The sequence below is a fragment of the Gouania willdenowi genome, chromosome 22 (genome assembly GCF_900634775.1).
Source record: "Gouania willdenowi chromosome 22, fGouWil2.1, whole genome shotgun sequence".
Lineage (NCBI taxonomy): Eukaryota > Metazoa > Chordata > Actinopteri > Blenniiformes > Gobiesocidae > Gouania > Gouania willdenowi.
This window is the reverse complement of record NC_041065.1, coordinates 10495544-10508574: the sequence shown is the minus strand read 5'-3', so window position 1 is coordinate 10508574 and position 13031 is coordinate 10495544. Positions and strand designations below refer to the sequence as shown.

The 13031-nt window shown below is 34.7% G+C and overlaps 1 protein-coding gene across 2 annotated transcripts in view; it reads left to right on the top strand.

Moving 5' to 3' along the window:
- plekhh1 (pleckstrin homology domain containing, family H (with MyTH4 domain) member 1) overlaps positions 1-13031 on the top strand; it is an 84028-nt gene that overhangs the window by 36044 nt on the left and 34953 nt on the right. For both annotated transcript variants that reach the window (XM_028438641.1, XM_028438640.1), the window contains exons 10-18: positions 1355-1446; positions 1634-1781; positions 3452-3588; positions 3682-3792; positions 5419-5505; positions 8277-8435; positions 8678-8758; positions 11480-11659; positions 11832-11943. In XM_028438641.1, coding sequence (XP_028294442.1) covers positions 1355-1446; positions 1634-1781; positions 3452-3588; positions 3682-3792; positions 5419-5505; positions 8277-8435; positions 8678-8758; positions 11480-11659; positions 11832-11943 — 1107 coding nt within the window. The remainder of the gene's footprint in view (positions 1-1354; positions 1447-1633; positions 1782-3451; positions 3589-3681; positions 3793-5418; positions 5506-8276; positions 8436-8677; positions 8759-11479; positions 11660-11831; positions 11944-13031) is intronic.

Here is a 13031-nt window from a genome sequence, read left to right as displayed (position 1 = left end):
GTCAGCTCTTTGAGCAACTTCACTTTATGCAGCTTCTTGCCCTGATCCTGCCTGAAGGTGCAGAATCTGGAGAACCAGGCTTACTGTCAAACATGTTGACAATGATATCTTAGAGCAGAGATAGGCAACTGGTGGCCTGAGGGCCACACGAGGCCCTGGGTCTAGTTTTATGCGGCCCCCCCAAAACAAATTTAAGAAGTTGAAAGAAATATATAACCCATCTCAATAGACAATATATCGAAAACAAAATCCACAAAATGACTGAGAAATCCACAAAAGTATACAAAACAAAAACGCAAACAACAAAAAAGGCACAAACAGCATTTTAACTACACAAAATTACTCACATAATAACAGAAAAATCCACAAAATTGTGCAAAAATACAAAACGTAAAATTCCAGCAGAAACCAAAAATGACTTGAAAAGTAGTTTACAAAATGACAGAAGAATACACAAAGTATGCAAAACAACTAAAAAAGCACAACATTACAACAAAAATACACAAAAGTACGAGAAACAACAAAAAACACAAAATTACAAAGGTACACAAAACAACAAAAAATATTCAGAATTATACCAAAAGCGCTGAAAATAACAACAAAAACATACAACATCACAAGAAAAGTATATATAACTAGAAAAATATGCAAAATGAACTGAAAAACCCACAAAACAATCCTCTTTCATGTACTAATGCTCAGATTGGTCATTATTAAAATGCTGATTATGTGGCCGTCAGATCATATAACCACATTTTTTGGGCCCCACTGTGATGAAAGTCTCCCATCTTTGTCTTACAGCATTTATTGGCTTGAACCTGCTTTACTGAATTAAAACACGTTATATTTCATTTTCAAATCTTTTGAAGTATGTTACCTACAAACATTTTATAAATGGCTCAAATGTGATTAAAAAATGTGTATTGTTATTGTTTAAAGTTGTTATTTTTTTAAGCATTTGTGTTTAAAGGATTGATCCTTGGGATGTTAATGGACAGTTTCAAACTAAGTGTTGGTTAATATAATGTTATTATATGTAATGATACATCAGGCAGCACAGTGCTCGTAGTGCTTACCTCTGTGTGTAGTTTGCATGTTATCCCTGTGCTTGTATAGGTTCTCTCCATGTACTGCTGCTTCCTACCACAAATTTTTTTTTTTAGTCATTAAATTGCTTGATTGTGAATGGTTTGTTGCTATGTGGTGCTACAGTGGACTTTAAAGCCAAAGTGTGCTGGAGATTGGCACCAGAAGAGTTGAAACGTCATTTTTGCTTACAATACATTTTGAGTTGTGATTTTGTTTTGTATTTTCCTCCATCATATTAAACAAATCTACTGTATGTGTTTCCCAGGCTCCCACTTACCTCAGTATCCAGCAACAGGTCTATTCTCCCAGCTGATTTATAAGAATATCAATGTACCAGTCTATACCACACTGAAAGGGGTGAGTCAAATGTTGCTGTGTAGAACTTAAAATGTGTTATGCTCTAACTGTTCTAATCTTAGAACTGTGGTTTGGTGTGGAGCATGATGTGTTTACAAGAACGTAAATGTCATTTGAATTGTTTTGTTGTAATTTGTATTATATAGACAAATAAAGTTGAATTGAATTGAACTGTTTTAATTCTCAGAAAGCCACTAAAATCAGCAGTGTGCCTCTGCCAGAGGACGACTCTGGCTCGGAGGATGACAGCAGTTCTCTGGCCAGTTTACGGACCTCCATCCTGAGTCCTGAGAGAAAAAGCAGCGTTCCTGGAAGCCCACGGGCTGTCAAAAGAGGTAAGGACCACAGATTGCACACATTGTCATATCCGACCCTCCAAAGCATCCAAATCCAACCCATGGGAGGATTTTGTTCAAAGTAAGAAAATTACAGAAAACATTCATTATTATGTAAATCCCTGTAGAATTCAATCTGAATTTGTCTGGTCCAGCTCACTACGGATAAACATGGGTCGCATGTGGCCCCTGTTATAAGCAGGGGTGTCAAACATGGGGCCAGTGGTCCAGAACTAGCTTGGCAGAGGGTGCAATCCGGGCCGCCTGGGGAATTTGCCAAATGTAAGAAAGTAAATAAAGTAAACTAAAATGTCTTTATCTGACTACAGAGGGCGCACATTAAGAGTAGTAGTACAACACAGGGGCCGTTTCTCAGTCTGTGTACTTGTGTGGATTTGTGTGCTCGTGGACTCGTGAAACGTCATAACGCGCAGCCCAAGTCCTGTTTCAATTCAAAGTCCGCTTCCCATCAAGTCTGCTGTAAATCCCTGGATGAGAACTTGCTCCACCCATTTTACTGAGCATGCATCAGAGGAGACTTGTGCGTACTCCGCCAGCTATATTTCCCAGCATGCACTTCGAACAAGTGCATGATATCAAAGATGACGACGGAGGAGGATAAGCCGCACATGTGTAAGTTACAAAAAATACACTGACCAGCATATTGAACATAATAATGATAATAATAATAACAATAATGCATTAGATTAGTTTAATGTGATGCAGATTCTGTTTTGTCCTAAAGAAAATATTTTCAGGACAGAATTTTGCTTTTCCTTAAAAAAATGTAATACCTAAAACAATTATTGAGAATTAAAAAACCTCATTCTAAAAGGGGAATTACTTTTATATTATTTTTTTAATATAATTATTATTGTTGTTAGTGTGCCGAAAGTGTTTCGAAAATCTATCCGGAATTATCTATTAGTTTTTTAGCTACTCAATGATACATATTTTTTTCTTTAATGTATACAGTGGAGCGCACATACTCCACACTGTTGCGCACAACAATGTCAGGAAGTTTGCTTAGTCCCAAAACGACGAGTAGGCAAAGTTTGCGCTTGCACATTCCGCAAGTCCGTTCTCCAAGTTTGTTCCCATGAGTCCGTACCAAGTACGGAGTATGATACTAAGAATTGATTGATTTTTTTTTTAAACACCTAAGTTTTATATTTGACCACAGGGAGGCGCACTGTTTCACTGAGGGTAAGGCTACAACACAATGTTTTTGTTTGTAAATAAAATTCTGTTGTTAATTTTTATTTCCTGGTTAGAAAAATGAAGTAAAGTCATCTGTCGTTAGTTTTGATGTGTACAGTAATAAAATGAGGCATAATATTGCTAAAAATGCGTTGTTTTTTTAAATTAAAATTCTAGGTCTTTTTTAATGAAATATGAGTTGTAAATGGATTATTCAGTGTCATGTCAACGTCTTAATGCATCAATACTTCTTAGCATGAAAAAAACTGACATGCATTTAGAGTTTTATTTATTTATAGAGCAATATTTAACATGTGCAGCCCGTCTTAAATTAAATTGCACTGTATGTGGCCCCTGAGGTGAAATAAGTCCAACTGTTTTTGAATCATTTCACTTCAGGTTTAGATCATTTCTCCAGTTCCGTGACGTTCCCTCTTTTCGTTTTTCCCCATGTTTCTGTTGTGCTTCAGGCGTGTCCATGTCCTCCATCAGCTCAGAGAGTGATTACGCCATTCCTCCAGACGCCTACTCACTGGACTCTGACTACTCGGAACCAGAACATAAAGTTCAGCGTACCTCCTCCTACTCCTGTGAGAGTATTGGGCCTGTGAGTCTTCAGTCCTGTCCCACATAATGGACTAATGGAACCATGAAGGAAAGTCTCTGTTGATGGTAACTCTGTGTTGGTTTGTGAGTTTAGGAGATGCTTGAAAAGTCTGGGTACCTACTGAAGATGGGCAGTCAGGTGAAGGCGTGGAAACGGCGCTGGTTCATCCTGAGAAATGGAGAGATTCTTTACTACAAGTCTCCAGTGAGTAGGGCTTTGATCTGTGGTCACCAACATGGTGCTCGTGGGCTCCAGGTTGCCCACATGGACCATAAGAGGGGCCCACATGAGCTCTAGTCACCAATAAGCATTGTCTAAATTCACTTTCCATGCTTCAAACTGATTTAAGTGGATCTTTAGTGGGACTACATACTGCTGCACTTGATCAGTTTTTGTATTAAATTAACCATTTATTTTTACTAAAACATTAGGAGAAATTTAAGTTTTACAGATTTGATTTTATTTAAGAAGCTGCAGATTGTTATGATATAAGATTTTTTTTTCATTTCCTTTTTTTCTCGTTATTTCACTTTTTTATTATAATTTTTCTAATTTTTTTCTCTTTTTTTCGCAGAAAAAAGATTTAAAAAAAATTTACATTAATATTACTAAATTGTAAAATTGTACAGATGTTACATGTTTTCCGATTAGTTATAAATTTGTATATTATTTATATTAGTTATTTGCTAGTAAAATAGGAACAAAAAGATTTCTTATGAAACCATTTCTTGAATTAAGAAGACAAAAAGTGTTGCGTGTTTAAACATTTCCTGCTTTTTTAAGGTACTATTAGTTTTCATTATTATCTGAGCCTTTAATTAAATTGAAACCGTGAACATTTAGAAGTATGTATCAAACTGGAAGCTCTTTGGATTATTTATTCATAGTTACAGAAAGGTTGGTGAACCCTGGCTGAAATAGTTTATATATAGTTTATAACACAGTATTTTTTACGAAAGCTTATTGCATTCACAGAAGAAAAAAAGTTTTGTTTTTTTTTCTGAATTGATGAGATAAAAATAAGTAAATTAACGGAAAGTATTTCCTTTTTTTTATCTCATCAACTCAGAAAAACCTAAAAATATTTTCTATAAAAACTTATCACCATTTCAGAAAAAATGAAAATATTTCCTATAAAAACGTAAAAACGAGGCTATTTTTATTATTTAGTTACTTTTTCTCAACTCATAAAAGCCAAAGAATATTTGCTTTAAAAAATTATCTCATCAACTCAGAAAAACCATTTTTTCCCCTGTAAAATAAGAAAAACAGGGCAACTTTTATTTTATTTTAATTCAAAATATTCCCTATAAAATCATAAAGATAGGGCCAGTTTTTTTTATTCAGTTATTTTTATCTCATCATTTTAGAAAAACTGAAAATATTTCCGATAAAAACATAGAAATAATATATTTTCAATATTTTCATTTCAACTCAGAAAAACCAAACGATATTTGCTTTAAAAAATTATCTCATCAACTCAGAAAAACCGAAAAATATTTCCTTTATAAACGCATCTCATCATTTTAGAAAAAACGAAAAATATTTCCTATGAAAATGTAAAAATAGGGCCAATTTTTTTATTTAGTTATTTGTATCTCATCAACTCAGGAAAAAATGAAAAATATTTCTTATAAAAAGTCATCTCATCAATTCAGAAAAAACAAAAATATTCCCTATAAAAATGGCCAATTTTTTTACTTACTTTTTTTTATCTCATCAATTCAGAAAAACCTATAAACGTTTTTCTTCTGTGAATGCAATAAGCTTCCGTAGCGTTTGACTAAAAGTGAATGTTTTAAAGATTTCCTGAACTGTGCATGTTTGCAGAGTGATGTGATCAGGAAACCTCAGGGTCAGATTGAGCTCAACTCGGCGTGCTGTGTAGTTCGTGGAGAAGGAGCGCAGACGTTTCAAGTGAGTGGACAAATCCTCATTAGTCATGAAACTTAACTTTGACCGTGGCAGCTGTGAAGAGCTACAGTCAACTTCACTCACTATGTGATATAACGTTAGTGTGTAGCGTTACCGCTGCATAGCATAGGTGTAGCTCTACACTGGTGGAATTTATTCTCTTCTCCTCTGACGTGGTGACGCTATCTAGCTTAGCTTATCTTAGCTTGGTTTGGTTCAGGGTTGGGGTCAATTACATTTTTCAGTTACAATTACATTTTCAATTACCCACGTTTATTTACAGTTCAACTACGATTACAATGACAAGCGTTTTTTCCCAATTACAATTAAATTACAATTGTTTTTTTTATCCTTTATTCACAATTACTGAGCCTAAAATAAATAATCTAATACAAGTTAACCTTCCTCTTTTGTTAGCTTTCTGTTAGCATCTCTAATGATAACGGGTCATAATCAGCTGTAAAATGCACTAAAAACAAATAAGTATGTATCTTATTTCTTTCTCATCTATTGGTTACCTTGTTAGGCTTCATAATCAATGAAAATAAATATATTTATGGTGTGGTCGTCTGAGCCTTTTTTTGTCTCATTTTATTTTCTTTAATGATAAAATGTGGGAAAGCTTGATATGAAACCTGTTTTATTACCTTTTAACTACATATGTGTAGAACTGTAACATGATTCCTTAGTTTTGCGTTAAATGATAATAAATTCTATAAATTATATTTGACAATTTTTATAGAACTTTTATGAGAGTCGTAATATTTTCCATTTTTGTTGTGAAACGCTGGTCAGCTTCAGGGTTGTGGTCAATTACATTTTTCAGTTACAATTACGCTTTCAATTACCCATATTCAATTGTGATTAGTGACCAGCATTTTTTCCAATTACAATGAAATTATAATTTTTTTTTTCTAATCCTCAGAAAGTCAATTACAATTACGTTCTCAATTACTGAAGTTCAATTACAAATAATCACAATTACTGAGCCTGAAATAAAAAAAAAACCTAACAAAAGTTGACTATCATGTTAGCATCTCTTATGATAGCGGGTCCTAAATCAGCTGTATAATACACAAAAAAAAATATCTATCATCTAATTTCTTTCCTATCTATTGGTTACCTTGTTAGGCTTCCTAATCAATAAAAATATAGGTTTTAATATTCATGGTGTGGGCGTTTGAGCCTTTTCTTGTGTGTGTCAGTATACCCCTCGATTTATATATTTTTTTAATTTATACAGTATAAAATGTGAGAAAGCTTGATGTGAAACAATGAACTGTAACAATGTTTCCCCAGTTTAGAGTTGAATTTATAATTGACAATTTTTATAGAATCTTTATGGCAATTACAATTACAAAGTAAATTATCTAAACTCAATTACAGTTTAATTACGATTACGACAGCAACAGTTTTTTTAAAAAAAAAACCCATTAAAATTATAATTACGCCATAATTGTAATTAATTATCAATTACGCGATAATTAATTACGGCAGACCGCCGCGACCCTGACAAACAGGAATAAGTGGGTCTGAAAATGGATGGATGGACGATTACAATTACAATTGACCCCGACACTGGTGTGGTTTATTGGTCAGAGTCGGAGCATAAACAGTCAATACACTCTGGTCAGAACAAGGGGAAAAAAAAAAAAAATTAATTCATAATCAAAGCAAATGTATATACATGCATAAATATATATAATTGATACTGACACACAGAATAATGTTTCAGGGGGGAAAATATATATATATATATAAATAGAAAATGAAATAAAACAATTATAGAAAATACACTTTACTGTTCCCTTTCATACACTCCTTTGTAGCCCAGAATCACGTCCATCACAATATCTTTGTACCTTTTAAAAATATTAACACATTTCTACTATTTTTCAATTCATCTGGTAACACATTCTATAGCTTCACCCATATATGCAGATATACATCTACATGTCATGGTTGTGTTGTAGATTGGCTGTTTTCAGTTTAGATCACCTCTGAGGGGATAATATCCCTCTTTTACTTTCAATGACATAAGGTTGAACACTGATTCAGGAAAAGTATCTGTTCTGATTCTATTGGATCTCAGTGCTGCATTTGACACTGTAGATCATACAATTTTGTTGCACAGATTGCAAACATGGGTTGGACTAAATGGAAAAGTAATGCAATGGTTTAAATCCTACTTGGAGTCGTGAAGTCATTTTGTAAGCATTGGAAACTTTGAATATGACAGATTACTAATGTCCTGTGGGGTTCCTCAGGGCTCTGTTCTTGGACCCCTTCTGTTTAGGTTTTATGTTCTTCCTTTACGACACATTTTACACAACTGTAAGGTTGTCAGGAGCCAATGTGAACATTTTTAAATCAAAGTTAAAGGCACTCTTTTTCTCTACTGCGTATGATTGAGATGAATCATGTTGATGTAATGTGTTTCTTGATGATTTTAATTGATTTTACTGATGATTTTAAATGTTCCTAATGATTTTCAGCTGTTGAATGTTTTCTGCTGCACTTTTTGATAATGTAAAGCACATTCAGTTGCCTTGTGTATGAAATGCGCTATACAAATAAATTTGCCTTGCCCTACTATAAGTAATGTATTTGTATGTTCATAAAAATCAACATTGTGCAATATACTTATGGCACGTTTCTGTATTGTGCAAACTGTCTGTAGTGTAGTTTTACAAGCATTGCCCCCTACTTCAACACAATAAGTTAAATGAAGTTGTTTTCCATTTTTACACGAGTGTCTTTGTTTGCATGGTCAGCTAATCACAGAGAAAAAGACTTTCTATCTGACGGCGGATTCACCCAACATCCTGGAGGAGTGGATCCGGGTTCTGCAGAACATCCTCAAAGTCCAGGCCAGCAGCCTGGTTGCTATGGAGACAGCTGCCAAGCCCACTGTCAGAGGTTGGCTTACAAAGGTCAGAGGTCATGCGTCATTGCCGCATTCTTATTTCTGAGAGAAGTACGACTTAAAAAGTGATGTCGTTATCTGAAGCTTCATCTCTGAATAGGCTGAAATCATAAATACATAATATAAAGTGGGTGGACATTTTAAGAAAAGATTGAGCTCCCTAAACTGCTTGGTTGATGTATGTTGTACTATTAATGTGACAAATATTTGAGTCTGAACAGTGATTAAATAGGATTTCTGTGCTTTCAGGTCAAACATGGCCACTCTAAGCTGGTGTGGTGTTCTTTGGTTGGAAAAGTCTTCAACTATTATCGTAACCAAGAGGACAAGGTTAATGAAAATGTTTTCTATCTTTAATTTTTATTTATTTCTTCCAATATGGTAATTTTTTTTAGATATTTACATACAACCAAATGAAATGAGGGCTCTCCTGATAACACCTTTTCACATCCGATATGATGCCGATTTTGCAGCCTTGAGTATTGTCGATATCGATTTCAGCACCATTTATACATACATTAATCAGTGAATATGTGGAATGATAGCCTTGATAGGGTGATATTTCTTAAACAGAAAACAATAGTCAGCAAAAGTAAGTATGAGGAAAAACTGAGACATTTACTATTAACCAATGGACCACCAACATTTAAACCTTAAACATAAGAATTGTCTACAAGTGAGTAAAAAATGATGTAAAAAAAAACAACACTGAAAAATAACCTCAATAAATTATTGAATTTATATTTTGAAAGTATAAAATAACCAGTTGTTTAAATTAAACATAGACACATTCTATTGTGTTTATATCAGAGATATTAGATGGCCAATATTTTTTTTTTCTTCTGATTATTGACTGATATTCGATATCAATAAAGAATAGGGACACCCTTTAATTAAATGTTAAAATATTAAACTAATTTTAAACAATTAAATGGATATACAGTGTCACATTGGGAGGACCAAATCACAGAGAGAGGAGATAAAGGAGTTGCATTAAATTCCAAAACTAAAACTAAAAATACTGAATAAAAAAATGACTAATAATACTGAAAAACACCACTCTGTATCCAAGCACTTTTTTGAATAGTGAGGGAAGATAATTAGGAGATGAGGAACATCTGAGTGAAAACATAAGGGGGCCTAATCACGCACTCTCACACACACACAACCCGAAATAAGACAGGGAGTGGCTAGAAACACCCAAACCCAAAAGTCACAGACAATATTAATCCCTTAAAATACTAACAAGAACTGAACAAAACTGAAGCAAAGTCAAACACAACTGAAATAGACTTTATCAGTGCTTAAACTCATACATTTACAGTAACAAACTCACACCACTGCAGACAATGTCATTTAGCAGCGTTAATCATTATTGATGTATGTTTTGGCACGCCCAAGAATACCATAGATTCCTATTTCAGTATACTTTTCAAGTATTAATACTATCTAATCTATCTTTATATTGTAATAGCAAACTGATAAATGTTATATAGAAATCATAGTATTGAATTGTATTTAGTTGCAGACAAGGTTGGGGTCATTTATAATTGTAATTGTGTAATTGATAATTAATTACAAATATGGTTTAATTGTAATTGAAAAATCAGTTGCTGTTGTAATCATAATTGAATTGTAATTGAGTTCAGATAATTTACTTTGTAATTGTAATTGGCGTTAAAATTCTAAGAAAACTGTCAATTAAAATCTATCTATAATGCAAGAAAGGTCTGCGTGTGTGCGTGTTTGTGGAGCGAATATTTCCCCGACGCAGTATCTGTTTAACCTGAAACTTTGTCAATGACTTCCAGATACCCCAAGTGTGTGCATGCGTCATTTTGGAGTAATTTGGTCATTTCAAAATGTTTATTTAATTTTTTTTTTTGCCCGGATGGCACATTCATGTTTGCCCAGAAGTGAAACCTATTCAACTTGTGACCTCAGTGTTTGAGGGGGCACTAGCGCACCATCTATATCTATTTCACTGCACAGCTCCTCACAGAGGCAAGCTAGAGTCACGTGTGCGGCCAGAGCCAATCGCTGCACACACAGCCAAGCAGACACGGACTGCAAACACACGAGTGAGAGAGTGTAAGATTAAAGCTCTTTCACAAGTTTTGAGCTCCTGTGGAATCCTGTGGACGGAGAGGGAGGAGGGCCGTCTCAGCAGCCATGCTCACACTGATATACTAGCAAAGCTCTCAAGTCTCACGCATTCGGCCTGATGTGAGTCACTGATGTCTGTCCATGTGCACGGCTAAAACGCTATGCGTGTGTGTGAGCCATGGAGTAGTAACGAGTCACACACAAACATACACATCTCAAAACACGCTTCACCACACATAAGGTATTTATAATGAAAATATACTAAATGAGTAAAATAAAACAAAAAACTAAACAATATTTATACCAAAAGTACACAAAACGACAATAGAAATGCAGAAAAATATACAAAAAGGCTCCAAAAACACACAAAATGACTTCAGAATCACACTACAATGGCAACAAAAAACGACAATTATCCAAAAAATGCACAAAAAGACAACAGAAAGATACAAAAATGCACATGACTCCAAAAAACATACATTACAGAAAAATACACCAAACAAAAAAATTATAACAACAACAAACACATTAATCATGCGCATGTCCCATAGAATTAAACTAGGGAAATGGCACACGCTATTTTACTTTGCACCCGCAAATATACCTTTTTATAAGAGTATGTACACCTCTTTGTACATCCAACCTTCAAACATATTCACATTTGGCCGTAATTGACAACCCGACTTAATCCTCCACATGAATACATACTTCTGACAGGCACTGTGCTAGTTTATGTAAATGCAAACCTGAGTAACCATGTTATCATTCTATGGTTTACGCATATGTAGGTAATTCATAATTGTAATTTTAATTGTAATTGGAAAAAATGCTGCTCAACATAATCATAATTGTGTTGTAATTGAACATGAATAATTGTAATTGAAAAATGTAATTGACCCCAACCCTTTTGTGTCATCTAATCCCTTTTTTTGGTCTGTGCCTTAGCTGCCTCTGGGTCAGCTGCAGATTCGAGAAGCATCCGTCCAGGAAGTAGACCGCTCCTGTGATTCTGACGAGGACTACGAGGCTGGAAGTCGGGGTTTCCTTTCCTCTCACTGCACCATTGTGGTCCAACCGAGAGAACAGAGTCCCACATACCTGCTCATCGGCACCAAACAGGAGAAGGTGCACAAACCATACCTGGATAACTGGAGATAAATTTGTTTTTTTCAAGGAATTTAACTTGAATGTGTATTAAGTTCCCTGCGACCCTGACAAACAGGAATAAGTGGGTCTGAAAATGGATTGATGGATGGATGAATGGATGTATTAAGTTAACCTGTGTGTTGTTAAACAGGACACGTGGTTGTATCACCTGGGTGTGGCAGCGGGAAGCAGTGCAAACCTCAAAGTTGGAACGGAGTATGAACGGTTAATTGGAAATCTTCTCGATGCAGACGGAGACCCGGGTAAGAAGTTTTCCTAAACAAAGATTCCAGCTCATTATAATTACACATTTTTAAAGATCCATTCATGTCTGACTTTTTTGTTCATGTAAAGAAAAGAGAATTGCATCTGTTAATAGTTTGTAGAATTTATCATAACTCTATACTTTTGTGATGAAGTACCATCAGATTGACAGTAATCTAGCCTGAACCTCTTTCTCTTCTTCTATAAAGCAGCTACGAGTCAGACTGTGAGATTTATTGGCAGTTAATATTAACTCATTCAGTGCCAGCCATTTTCAGATTTTCTACCCCTCTCAGTGCCAGCTGTTTTTGAGCATTTTGACTGATTTTTAAAGACCCACAGAATATTTTCTACTACGACTATCTGAAATCTGACACCGGATTCTGGAAGATTGAAGCCTCTACTTTCATCAAAAAATTGTTTCTGGCTCGTTTCGTTATTTTTGTAAGCAGCAAGTTTTACACAAATCTTCAGTTTCAGAGCAAAAAGCTGAGAAAACAGCTTTCTAAAAAAAAAAACCCTGTCAGTGACTTTAAAGCTATTTTTTTTTTTTTTGCTTTAGTGACAACTCTAGCATCTGAACATTGTTTCCTTATATAAAACAAAAAAAAAAAAACACTGAGACTGGGCTTTTGATGGCAAAATTATTTAAACCATTCAGATCCACACATGTTCTGTGTTAGTATGTGGAGCTGTGCACTGCTGGATACGTCACAATATCACTCTGTAGCGCCATAATCTCACTCGTGAGAGTGTTTGGATTTGAAATGACGAGTTATCTTGTCAATGGCACTGAGTGAGTTAACAAGGAAGGAAGTTTTAATTCTTGTTTTTAATATGTGTCCTTTAAAAAATAAAATAAAATGAAAACGGTGTCCTTTCCGGCTTTTATTATTACCCGCCACAAAAGTGTGAAGGGGGATATACATAGGTTCCGACTTCGTCCGAGTTAAAGGGGACAGCTTTAGGGGGAGGAGCTTGTGCATGGAATAAACAACTCAATGTTAGTATTAATAACATGTGTGTGCTAAGCTTTATTATTTGTTGTTTGTCCAAAATAGTGGGTTTGTTTTATTTAGCAAATAAA